Here is a 13,914-nt window from a genome sequence, read left to right as displayed (position 1 = left end):
AAAACAGGAGACACAGCACGAGTTAGGGGTGTCGGTGGCAGGGGGAATTAGTTGATTAAAGCAGCCCAGGAGGATGCGTAGGGTTGTGATTTATTCCTGCTAGTGGGTGGTGGAACATTTGTGTATTCTTCCACACTGTTGTCAGAGCGAGAGTGAAAAGTCTTCATCAATTTGTACCCATTATCATGTCAATAGACTAAGAGGGGTTGGGCATAAACGCAAATGCACTCACACACACTTCTGTTCCCTCCATCTGTGTGAGTTTTTGAAATATTTGAGTCTGAAATGGGATTCTTTCCCTGGCCAACGTTCTCTCTCTCTCTCTCTCTCACCCGCTGTCACACACACACACACACACACACACACCCTCCAGAGTCCTTTTACCGTAAACCTTATTCATTTTCCTGAAACAGTGACACAGACAAGCCCTTAAGTTGATTAAATGGACGAGCAACATTGGATCACCAGGACTTTATCTATTTATTTCAATTTATTTGAAAAGGGACCATGCACAATTTTAACATAAATGTTTCCATTTCATGCATTGCACCGAATTTAGTTTAGCTAGTTTTCATCCGCGGTCCCTTGGCAGGTAATCATAATCATAGGTAAACATAAAAACATAAGACAACAAACACATACAATACAGTAATACTTATACACATCCTATCAGAGCCAAAAAAGAACAGTAAAGATAGCGTCCAGTTAAACCACAACCATGTCAGTGTTTACAGAGTTGAGTTGATTTTAAATAAGATTTTAGTTTTCATCAAAAAATGTCCACAACCATGTCAGTGTTTACAGAGTTGTTGATTTTAAATAAGATTTTAGTTTTAGTTTAAAAATGTCAATAGATGTGCACATCCTGTGTTCCAATGAATAATAGCTTTCACTGAGAAAGACAATGATCCACACTGTAAAAAATGACCGTGAATTTAACGGTAAAAGACTGTAAAAATGCTACAGTAAAAACCTGTTTATTGCATTATTTCAGTTTCATGTGTGTTACCATGATGGTGTTTAGTGTTTGTGTGAATGACACTGTGCACCTTCTATATATGTTATTATTTAAAAGCTGCTTGTGATGGGCTTTGGTTCATCTTGTGACTTTCTGATGATTTGCAAAGACAGAATGACGAAAAGGAACAACACAATCACTAGTAGATGATGATCTAGTAGATCTTACAAATCTTTGCTCTTTGCTACTGTTGCTTAATTTAGCAGAAAATGAGTAATATTATAAAACAACGTGGGTGTATCTAAATACACCAAATGTATTGCAAATATTTTTGCATTTAATCTACAGATCGTTCTCACACTCAAGGTCACAAGTAAAAATGCTCACTGTTGAGTTTAGCCCAGCTGGACTCATTGTGAATTCTTGATAGCTCACATTTGCTCATTTCAAGGATTTCAAAGGACATTTCATGATACACTTTAGTCAGAGAAACAGAAATAAACATTTCCAAGTATGCAGAACAGAGAAAAACACTAGCAAACCACTTGAATCCTGAATCAAAATGCATTTTAGCCCAATTCGGAACTTAATCTCCTGGTCTCTATTACTGACACTTTATATAATAAAAGACAGATTATATATTCTAAACGCTGGCTATGCTGAGAGCCTTTAATTCCTCATACGCACTTAAAGTTCTCTGTGATTTGTTTTCATTGACCTGTAAACAATACCAGGTGTTAAAATGTCATCCATTTCAAAAGACAAATGGCAATCTGTCCTTTGATGCTTATCCACTGAGGACTTCTGCACCTACCCAGGGCCCATTGAAGAGTCACACTGCAGTATGGCTCTTTACCAATGCAAACAGCATAAACAAACAAACTCAGAGACACAAGTACCCAAGATTATATTTGTGGGTGAGGCCATATGATTTCATAGAGCATTCATTGTCATATTATTCTTTATTCAAAAGGCCATTTTAGATGATCTAACTGCTGCTGAATAAACTTGAGTGAATGAATAGAAATTAATCCCCATTCAAGTTTTCTTTGTGTGTCAGGAAAAAAGAAAGAAAAACAGTTGATACTGTGCTTATATATTAATCAAACATAGTACTGTTATTATATTATATTATATTTTATTTAACACCAAATTGTTAGACTGAATTAATAATGAATTTTGTTCTAGTAGCTCAAATGGTATTGCATGGTACTTACCCTACACTCTTAAAAATAAAGGTGCTTCAAAAGGTTCTTCAAGCGATGCCATAGAAGAACCATTTTTGGTTCCACAAAGAACCATTCAGTCAAAGGTTCTTTAAAGAACCATCTCTTTCTTACCTTTTTGTAATCTGAAGAACCTTCTTTCGCCACAAAGAACCTTTTGTGAAACAGAAAGGTTCTTCAGATGTTAAAGGTTCTTTATGGAACCATTTAGACAAAAAGGTTCTTCTATGGCATCGTGAAGCACCTTTATTTTTAAGAGTGTAGTGAAAAATAAATATACTAAAATGTATTTGAAATACGTTTATTTCATGCTAAGTACTCTACAAATATATTTACATATTTATGTACTTAATAAAAATACCCTGCAATTGTACTTTTAGTGTACTAAACTGGTATTACTTAAAGTCTGCTAAATTGGAACAACTAATGCACTTTAATTGTGTGGTGCTGAAGCCCAACTAAAGATATACCGAAGTAATTTGATTGTGCTAAAGTGGAACTATTGCAAGTATACTTCAGCTAGGCTACACTTTAAATATCTTGCATTTAAAGACTGATATTATTCAAAGATCATACAATCCTCATCAATAGTGACATTAAAACCCATTTTAGGCTTAATATTATGAAAAATGTGTGTTGTGCACAAGTAGTACTCCAAATAAAGTTTAATTATAATTTTTATATCAGTAAGTCTCGAGTGATATGTCAGTAAATATGTTAATAGATTTGAACTGTACTTAGCATGAAATAAATGTATTTTTTTTTTTTTTTTTTTTTAAGGGTACAATGCCAAAATTACAGGCTTTATTTTTCATACCAATAAAATGTATACTTGAAATGCAGTCACTTTGGAGCATCTGTCTAAAGCTGAAATGTAAATCCATGTCTGGGTATTTCAGTTGCATATAAGTTCCAATTAAACTGTATTTGTTCTTTAAATAAAATGTTTTATATTACTAAAAGGCATTAAACTAGGCATTAATCAGTGCTTGCAAAGGACATATTAATCACTCTATAGGAACAGCAGGACATTTAACTAATGCATGACCAGATGTACAATTTAGCAGCGCTGCAGTGTTTTAATTAGTCCAATTGCAGCGAATGTCCAACCCTGCATCCACACCACAGCATTTAAGGGTTAAGCAGCCTGATAAATGGCTTTTTCCACTGAATACAGGCTTTTGGCTGTGCTGGGGCTCATTTTGGCTACGCTCCCCCCCCACCCTCCTCCTCCTCCCTCGTGTCTCTCAGGGGTCAGTCAGTGAGACGATAATTGAGAGATTCTCAAACAGTAATCTCTTATCTGCCTGATTGACCTCAAGTCCTATTCAGTAGAAAGCAACCAAGTGACATCTGTTGACTCCGCTTGAAAAGGACATCGCAGGCTGCATTTGTTTAAGTGGCTGTACACCCTTTGTGATGGCAGTGTCCCCTGCTTCTATAAAAATGATGAGCTGTTAAACACTCCAGCTTGTTTTTAGAGCTGGCATTGGCTTGTCTTGATGCTAAGTGGGCAATTCGCAAGGAAACTAATTGAGACATTATACAAAGAAATCTTCACAGGCACATAGGAAAAATACACCAAGATATACTAGTTGTTCTTAACTATTGTGCATTTACTAATGCAAGTGCACAGGAAATCTTATTTGGACAAAACAGGTGCAATTGCAACAGTTTAATTGCAATATATGCACCAAAATAGCTTGTACTTTTGATTCAGATTCTGCATAAATTTATTGTTTTGTGAATAACAAATTGGTTGGTATAGTCTGCTTTAGCATAATAGTCGCATATTAGAATGTGTGCGCCTACAAATGTGGGAGACACCCGTTGTATGACCTTCCCTGTTTTGACTCCAAACGTGTTGCGACCGTTCCTCAATAAATCATCCGTCTTAATCAAAGTAGAACCCTCCTCCATCACTAAAGCAGTGCGGCGAGTCCAATTCCACTACACAATGCGGCATAATGGAACTATTTATTTCCATAATGCCGCATTGTCACTGTGATGTTGCGCCCTCGGGATGATGACGGAGAAGTGGAGGGATCGAGGAGAGGTGACGAAGTGCTAGAACAGAAAGGGTGGGGGGTTTCTAATTAGCGAATGAAATTTCATGTTGGGCTCCACGGGAGATAAATTAGCTTTTGACAGCTCCTCCCTTTCAGCTTGTCAAAACCTCTGACAGAACGGCCAGTTAACGGATTGCTAATTCCTCTTTTAGGCCCCACCGCTTCGGACTGCTGTACACAACCAAGACCATTTCCTAAATGGGCTGCATATGTAGCGGTGGCAACATGCAACTTTACATAAATGCGGAAATACCAACCCGATCTCAAATGTAACTATTTTACAAGGTGCCAATTTTGTATAAATGTATACAATTGGAGTTGTACAAAAATGTACAGTAAGCTTGATGAAGGTCTACACCTAACAATCATGGAGTGTAAGCTAGGGTGACCATTCGTTCTCTTTTTCTAAATTTCTAAATTGCCTAAAATGTCTGGATTTTGGCTTTGATTTCCTATTGATGTGCTCTCTACAGTCCTCAAAATGTATGTATGTGTATTTGGATTACTTTGACCATTCTCTTTAGATCCCACTTTCCTGCACACTACGATTTGGTCGATTGTGTGCAATGCCTGCATGCTATTCGTCGAACTACTCTTTCATTACCTTCAGCAAGAATGAAAACAATAGGAAAGCCTAATTCCTGTACTTAGGTCAGCTTATTGTCTGCAAAATTATTTTAGTGCAGTCAGTGATGATTGTTGATGATCAAACTTTTTACGAAACTTAAAATTGACATTGTCCACATTGAAAAAAACGGAACAAGGTTAAACTCTCTCTCTATATAAATTATAATATATTAATTATATGAATTTTTAACTTTTACTTTTTTTAACTTCCCATTAAATTTGTAATGGGAAAAAAATATTTTCACTAGTGTTCCCAACACCCAAGTTCAGTAATGGGCAAGATACTAAATTATTCAAAAGCCAGATTTGTTTCTGGATGAGAATATGCTTTCTTGGACCCTTTTTGTGCCCCCTGACTTGATCCCCCATAGATCATCACCCATTTAAATACACCTAGCACCCTATGCAGTCACTCTGCAAATTGGCATAGATTTGCAAAGCAAATATTAAATTTTAACGACAACCTTCCAGACAAATACAGAGATTTAATGTGCGCATGTCATTATCTAAGAGGATATTTTAATGAATTCCTGATGGAAAACAGATGCTGTAATTTATGAATGACAGGTTTATGATATAAAAGCACAGACATAATCAGTACACAAAGGGATCGCAGGCAGTACGCAGATGGTATTTGTTTCAGGGTTATTTTATACAACAAAACGGCTATTGGTGTGTAGGCTATATAAATTTTGATTGGAATCAAAAGGTAAAAGGTATCGTTTTTTGTAGTGTTGCTTTATACTATTCTGCCTTAAGATATGTAAATCTCATTGTAGTTTTTTTTTTACATAACATGTGAGGTAAGGTATGGGTGCACGCTTCAGAAAGGTGAGGTGGGCTTAAATCCTGGTTTTGAATTATAGCTGTTTGGTCTGAGGACTGTCTGATTAAAGAACATATAGTCTATTGGTGGGTGGGGCTGCTTATCCTACAGCAGGATTAGGTTCAACCATTTGGACAAGCAGGGCTAATTGAACTGTCATATTTAATTTGCTCACCTCTGACAGCCGCACACACATACATACATCCCTGGATGAATCTGTGAGCTGACTAGGATGGTCCTGGAAGATAAACACAGAGGCTGATTAGATGTAGTAGTAGTTATCCATCACGCCTGTCCAGTTATATATCTCCAGACTGACCAAACACACACATACCTGTACACAAAGGGCGCAGCAATTCAGCCCTGCCTTCTGTGCATGTTGTTTGATTTTTGCTTTGCTAATTAAATTCCACCCTGACAAATAAAAATACGGCTATACTTTGGAAGTTATTACATTGTGGTTCAGAAATCTGGAATGATATCCCATAAATTATTGTGGCCCAAGAGAAATAACGGACCCAAAGGACTGTTCTGATTAAACTTTTTTAATATATCAGCTTATACTCTGCAGAGATGAGTATTTATTTATTCATTCATTCATTCACTCATTCATTGAAATGTATAATCTCATTGGTATTGCACTTTATTTATTTATTATTTTTACATAATGTATAATTGCATTGGTATTGGTATCTTTTTTCTTTACATATCTCAAAAATGATATTGAGCTTTATTAAGTTATGAAATATACAATTTAATAATTATTGCACTTTTTAATGAAATGTATAATGTCATAATATTTGCACTTTATTCATTTATGTATTTATTTAATTACTTATTTTTATGAAATGTATAATTTCATAACTGGTATTGCACTTTATTTACTTGTTTATTTTATTATACATAACATACACAATCTCATTGCTGATATTGCATTTATTTATTCATTCATTCATTTAGTTTTTTTTCTTCTCATAACTGGTATTCATTCATTTAGTTTTAGTTTTTTAATCTCATAACTGGTATTGCACTTTATTTAGTTATTTTTTTTAATGTATAATCTCATATAATTGCATTTATTTATTCATTCATTCATTTCATTTTTTAAATTAAATGTATAATCTCATAATTGGTATTTCACTTTTAGTTATTTTTTATTAAATGCATAATCTCATAATTGCATTTATTTATTCATTCATTCATTTAGTTTTTTATTAAATGTATAATCTCATAATTGGTATTTCACTTTATTTACAGTAGTTATTTTTATTAAATGCATAATCTCATACAATTGCATTTAGTTATTCATTCAGTTTTTTTATTTAAATATATAATCTATTTTTTGTGTCTTTCTATGTGCATATGTCTCAGCAGGAGAACCACCCACAATGCGCCACCAGCTCCTGATGTTGCCACCATTTTTTCCAGAGCAACAGATGTTTGTAGCAGCTCCGCCGGACTAATTATCCATCCCGGTCATCCTCTTTGTGTAATACGTGCACGTGTATGTGTTCAACTTTCTGTTATGCTTTAACGCAACGGTAGGATTTAGCAGTAATTATCCCGAAACACACCCCTCTTGCCTCTGCCATTGTCTTGATGTCTGGGCAACATAGCCGTCATTAATCAAACGATTCAACACAGGCCTGAACTGGTTAACCTGCACCTCCCAGCCCTGGTTACTGAGGAAGTTTTCAATTCCCTCTGGTCAATCACAAGGACACAAGAGTGCAACAATGGGTTGGTTATGAATGGAAATTAAAATAAGATGCAACTATTCAGTGGATTCCAGCAATGCTTGTTAAGTTTTGGTAGGTCTGAACAAAGAGTTAAATTTGCTGAGTAGGAAGGCTGAAATTGGAAATTAGACAGCACAGAGTTATTTCCTTAGCTTTAATACCGAAACCTATACACAAGCACAGCACATTGCTTTTTTTTTTTTTTACCTCTGACCTAGAGCAAGAGGTCAGACAGTTACGAAAGGGGCAGCCCATGTCACCATGTTGCATTTGTGTATGAATAGCTGTCCATTCAATGGCTCTTTTACAGTCTCTTGAATACAAGTGTTGGCTCCCTTCTGGACAGTCAGAATGCAGAGAGCATGCACTTTTGGCAGGCTTGTTAGGCATCTGTGGTCTCCTTTTTTAGAAAGAGGACATTTATTTGTAGATCTATGGCACCATTTCACTTCTCTTATTTTACTGAAAAAAAAAAAAATAGGTTGCATATATTAGGTTGCATGCATTTCATTTTTATCACACATTTTAAACAAAAAATATCTGTAACAAAAAAATAAGTTGTTCAGTCATCACATTTGTAAAGGCACATCTAGCAGCACTAACCACTTGAGGTCTTTTTGCCATGTATGCACAACATTGCACAGATTCTGGCCCATTCTTCCAGTAAGTCAGTCAGTCAGTCAATTTTCAAAAAGTTTAATTTTGTAAATAAGTTTCAGAAACGTGCTCATATGCTTTTTTCAAAACTCCAGATGAGTTTTCACATGGTTCTTTTGAGTAATGGCTTCTTTTGTGTCACTCTTTTATTCAGACCAGTTCTTTGCACAGAGAGTTGAACATTTTTAGGCACTTAATTCACTAAATTTAGTCACAAAATTTCACTAAATGTAGGCACTTAATTTAGTTATTAATATTATTTTTGTAACATGCTTTTGTAACAAATTGTTTTAAATTGAATACAAACTGTTCGAAATTGATCTTTTTAAATGCAGTTTCATTAGCTGTCCTTCCCAACCTGACAAAATGGTGCTCATTTCCTTTTTTAATATAATGTTGCAATAAAATAATTAGCTTTATTCATTATTTTATTAAATGTCACAAATTATATTTTATAATATTTAGACTTTATAATAGTGCTTCAAAGATATATATATATATTTGCCCTTATATTGATTGGAGAGAGGAAACAATGAGGAGGATACTGGTTATGCCATTCTGAATTTTAGGAAAAGTAAATTCCCAAGAATTTTACCCATGAATTTGCAGAATTTTATTACCGTTAGTCTATTGTAAACTTTTTTAAATTAATGTCCATGCACTTGTTTCTAAAATACGAAGTACACAAAAAAATGTAATAATGTTAAAATTCTCATATAAGTAATGTATATTACTTTGTAAGATAGGATGATGACATTAAAAGTAAACCACTGACAGTAATAATTTATTGCGTTATATTAAAAGGATTCACACAGCTGCAACCTTTTATCTCAAATAGCACCGAGCTGTTGGAGGGTAACTGAATTTGTATCACTTGATCGCTCCTGTTTAGTATTGGTCATTTACACACAAAAAAAGAAAGCTGGTTACCTCTAAATATATGCAACAGACTTTTTTCCCCGAGAAATTAAAGAAAAGCAAATCTGTTTATTATCTGTTCCGCTGCACAAACGCTACCACCGTTAATGATTGACAGTTAGAAGCCTAATAATTGACCTTTATCTTCCTAATGAACTGAGATTAACTATAACCTCAAGGTCTTGTCTGGGAACACACTGACAGTGCTGAGTGCATTACCTGACTTCCCATGAGAAAAACTACACAGAAAAAGACCGCAAATAACCATTTAAAGCGATTCTCAGGTGTCATTGGTAGGCTACTTATGTTTCTCGCGTTTGAATCTTTACTCGACCGTTGACACAGTAATGATTTTAGTTCAAGCCTAATAATTGACCTTTATCTTCCTAATGAACTGAGATTAACTATAACCTCAAGGTCTTGTCTGGGAACACACTGACAGTGCTGAGTGCATTACCTGACTTCCCATGAGAAAAACTACACAGAAAAAGACCGCAAATAACCATTTAAAGCGATTCTCAGGTGTCATTGGTAGGCTACTGTATGTTTCTCGCGTTTGAATCTTTACTCGACCGTTGACACAGTAATGATTTTAGTTTTTTTTTCGCATGTGTACTGCGCTATTTTCAGTGTTGGCACGCTGACGTCTCGTAAAATAAACCGTTTCGACAGCAGGTAGGTGGAAAAACAAACAACAAATAACCGATAGCCTAAAGACGGAACGGCAGCATGTTGCGTTTGCGTTTATCTTGCTTGTTGATTAATTTGTTCATTATATGTTTGCACCTGATAAGAAATGGGGGTGAGTGGGTGGTCGTGCAAACACGCCGCATTACTAGTGTGAGAAAAGCGAGGCGGCATCGCACCTGCGAGCGCGCCAGGTGGAAAAGGTCAAGCTGTCCGTCATCGTCCCTTTCTTTGTCAAGGTTAGCGCCATTAGCAGTGTATTTGAACCCAAGTATTTATTCCGCAATCAGGAGAAACCTGTCAAATAATTTCGAGGAGTGAAATTGTTGTTTAATTCCTCTTCTACCATTAAATATGTCATGAAGTCCTCTTCAATGCTCTTAAGAAGCAAATCAGTGAAATTAATTACAATCTGAACGTTAATTCTGAACGTGACATAGGCCTATAGCCTAGGCTACGACCATGTCAGATAGGCTGATAGATCTGTTTCTGTTTTTCAATCAAACATTTTCGGTCCTATTCTATTCTATTCATTAAATCGAAATATTTTGTTAGGATTGTTTACTAGCCTATATTTGAAAAATATTTATCATTGTAGGTAGTTTTAATTAATTTCAGTACTGGTATTAACGATATTCAACTAACTTGAACCAAACGTGGCTATATAAAAAGTTCAAACAATTATTTCCACCAATTCGAATTTAGCTAATATTGAGGAAAATCAAGTTTAATAGTTAAATAGATGGAAGCAAAATATTGTCAAAATGTAGTAAAGTCCCTCAGTGAAATAAGAAAAATTAATAATAGCTAAACATAGATCACCAGTGGAAATTATATCGACAACGTGCATGAATTTGTAAAGTATTTTTGAGATATTTTAAAGACGTTTAAATGTGCCCAGTTTTTATAAGCCCTTTTTTTTCTATAGGCTGCACATTGTCTAATCGTTTTATTCTTTTATCAATATTGTCAATTACATTTGCAAACCTTTCGGTGGATCAAAATGATTTTTAAAGGATCAGTTGTGGTGAAAACAAAAATGTTTGTGTGGCCAATTTATAATTTCAACCAATACGTCTTAAGAGATGTGAAATGTATGGTTTGAAGTTAAAATAAATGCGTGTGTAATTAGGCCTAATTAATTAGAAAGCATTGGAAGTTTCTCAACTCTAAAAGGGCATCGAAATGAACCAATCAGAGAGTGTTTAGGAGGAGCGTGCTGGAGCGCGAGACAGTCAAAAACTGATGTCTGCACGCGCTCCGGGCATAACGTTGCGTCACGGGTATAGAGATGAAAACACGCAGTTATAGAATAACAAAATATCTACAACTGTCTTAAAGAATTAGACAATATTACACACGGTCAGGCAAATAGTTTGGTAGCCTATAAGTAAAAGTTAATTATAATTTTAGACTAGTGTAAGAGAGGGGAAAAGAAAAACACGCTTAAACTTATACTATTTCATAATATATTTAGCTCGTAACATAGGCTACTTGAGACCTAAAGTTTTTCTCAATGGATAAGTCGAGGAACTTTCGAATAGACGCTCTGTTGTCAGAGAGCTCTCAGCGGATGGTTCGCGAGGATTCGCCGGGACTGTGCACCGACGGCACCGACATCGAGCCTGCGACCTGCAAACGGACAGAAAACTCTCCTCCTCGCGCTTTTCAGATCCAGACAGGGGTCATACCCAAACCAGGCATGCTGAACATTTCTCACCCAGGATTAACGTCACTTTCCCAAGGGTCTATGCCAGGAATGTATCCCTCACCTATGTACTCCATCACGGCACTTGGAGCGCAGCATCCCACCTTCGCGTATTCAGGTTTCGCGCATCCGTACCATGAGCATCTAAAAGCGGCGGCCGTGGCCGGTTCATTTCCGTTAGAGCACTGGCTCCGGGCTGGACTCATAATGCCTCGCCTCGCAGACTACAGCGGTATGTGTTCCTTCTGCAGAAATATTCATCTATGCATTTTAATATTTGTTTCTATTTATATGTGTATACTTTAAAGCAAACAAAGTCTAAATGATGTTACTAAGTGTGTAATCTTGACGCAGAAATCTGGAAAACAGGTCTACATTTTATTTACACATTTTTACCTCAAGCGTATTTCAATGAAGCTGCAGCAATGATTATTATTATTTAATAAAGTTGCAAATATGCAAAACATGTCAAACTTAATCTATCCTAAAATAGGGAAAATTATGGCAAAAAATCATTACATAAATATGTATAATATTCACGTATCTTTCTGCAAGAACACTATAAAGTGAACTCATGCTATAAATATTATCTAGCATAATTGAAGCAGTATTTATTGCTAACGGAACTATAATGTAAGGTTTTTTATTTTCAGTCTTTTCATAGCATCATAAATGACAACTCCATTAAAACTGCCTTCATCCACATGAAAACTATAAAGAAACACTTAAAACGGTCTGAGCTTCATCAATAAAGTTATCTGGTAGCATTTATTGAATTTTCATTAAGTTAATGGTGCTCTCTGGTGTTTTATTGTCCCGCTAAAGCAATATCTCCCGGCCCTGTCATCAACAATAAACTGAAGTAAAGCTGTTATCATTATCTATTAGGGGGGAGGAACAAGAGGTGAATATGTTCTTGTTTGCTGCGTCTGCTTGGTGTCTTCACCGTATGTCTTTGTTTTTTGGCACAAGTCTTACACCTCCTTTATCAACTAACTTTCTTCTCAGGGGCACCTCAGTCTGGTTTAATTGGAAAGTGCCGGAGACCACGCACAGCCTTCACCAGCCAGCAACTGTTAGAGCTGGAAAATCAGTTCAAACTCAACAAGTACCTATCACGACCCAAACGCTATGAAGTGGCCACTTCTCTCATGCTGACTGAGACACAGGTGAGGAGAAAGCAACACATGACAATTCAAAATTTTTGCAGCAATGCTGTAGAATGTCCATTTTTGGTTCCCCAAAGAACCTTTCAGTTGACAGTTCTTAAAAGAACCAGTTTTACTCAGTGTGAAGAACATTTTGAATAACCTATAAGAACTTTTTGTGCAATGAAAATATTCCATGAATGTTAAAGGTTCATCATGGAACCTTAGAGGCCAATGAAGAACCTTTATTTTTAAGAGTATTGGATATTTTGACAAATTGGTGGATGTATGAATTTGTACATATAATCTGCTTACGTCCCAGTGATGGTGAAGTTTGGGGTGGACCTTAATGCTTACTTTTTTCTAATCGCATCGTACAAATTTATCGCCACCTCGAAGTTATGTTTTCTCATGAAATCGGGTTGGGAGAAAGAAGAGATGATGGAGAAAGACATACTGAGAACAAAGGGACAGCAAAATTATTTTCATCATCAATTCAATAATAAGCTCATGAATATTTCCAAATGCTAATACCAATGGATCAAACTTTACGTGACTGATTGTGATGATTGTTATGTATTTACCAGGTTAAGATTTGGTTCCAGAACCGACGAATGAAGTGGAAACGCAGCCGTAAAGCTAAAGAGCAGGGTGCGCAGCTGGAAACAGACGGCTGTAAGTCAGGCAAGAGAGCAACCAAGCCCAAAGACCTCACTCGCTGCAGTGCACGCGATGACGATGAGGATCTGGATGCCGAGGAGGAAGATGAAGAAGAAGAAGAAGAAGAAGAGTTCAGAAAATCGATTAACGCAGGTGTGGGTCTGCCTCACCCCTCGGACTTCCTGCAGCACAGCTCCGCGCTGAGCTACAGCTCTCATGGCTCTTACTCTGATGACGATCTGGAAGAGATTGGAGGAGACCGAAAGATCAGGCTCGGGTTATGAAGAACTAATGGCAGCTGCAGTCTGCATGTCCATGAACTGGACAGGTTTAAAGACTGAAAGCTGTTGATGTCAAAACTATCGCTTAGACCCGATGAGTTCATTGTCCATGACGTTTATAGACAAAAAAATTCTTAATTCATGAAAATGGTCTTCCAGTTTATTTGCACTTAATATTTTTCTTGAAGGCTGCTTGTAAACTGCAAATGTATACTATTTCAAACTAACATTTTTCTTATGCGATCAAAATCTTTACTTTATATGCTAACATGGACATTTTGGTTGAAAAAAAGCTGTTGAACCAAATGAGGAAGCCTTGCATTGAACGTCACAGGCTGACACTTGTGCTTATTGGTCTCTTGAACACATTTAATTTAATAGTTGATGCTGAAGAACAGATAATTGTCCAG

The 13,914-nt window shown here is 36.1% G+C and overlaps 2 protein-coding genes across 2 annotated transcripts in view; one reads left to right on the top strand and one right to left on the bottom strand.

The window, feature by feature from the left end:
* The window catches only part of LOC107716782 (tubulin alpha-1D chain-like), a 21,025-nt gene extending 7,560 nt beyond the window's left edge, over positions 1-13,465 (bottom strand). The window contains exon 1 of the mRNA XM_016523334.1: positions 13,460-13,465. The gene's annotated coding sequence lies outside the window, so the exon portion shown is untranslated. The remainder of the gene's footprint in view (positions 1-13,459) is intronic.
* Positions 11,224-13,507, top strand: LOC107716783 (motor neuron and pancreas homeobox protein 1-like). Its single transcript, XM_016523335.1, has 3 exons — positions 11,224-11,647; positions 12,424-12,584; positions 13,151-13,507. Exons 1-3 carry the CDS (start codon positions 11,224-11,226, stop codon positions 13,505-13,507), a joined length of 942 nt encoding a protein of 313 aa, XP_016378821.1.
* The last annotated feature ends 407 nt before the right edge of the window (positions 13,508-13,914 follow it).

This window comes from Sinocyclocheilus rhinocerous, unplaced genomic scaffold, assembly GCF_001515625.1.
Source record: "Sinocyclocheilus rhinocerous isolate Xijiao unplaced genomic scaffold, SAMN03320098_v1.1 scaffold1441, whole genome shotgun sequence".
In the NCBI taxonomy this organism is placed as follows: domain Eukaryota; kingdom Metazoa; phylum Chordata; class Actinopteri; order Cypriniformes; family Cyprinidae; genus Sinocyclocheilus; species Sinocyclocheilus rhinocerous.
The sequence above is the reverse complement of the archived record's forward strand: the minus strand, read 5'-3'. Positions and strand labels throughout refer to the sequence as shown.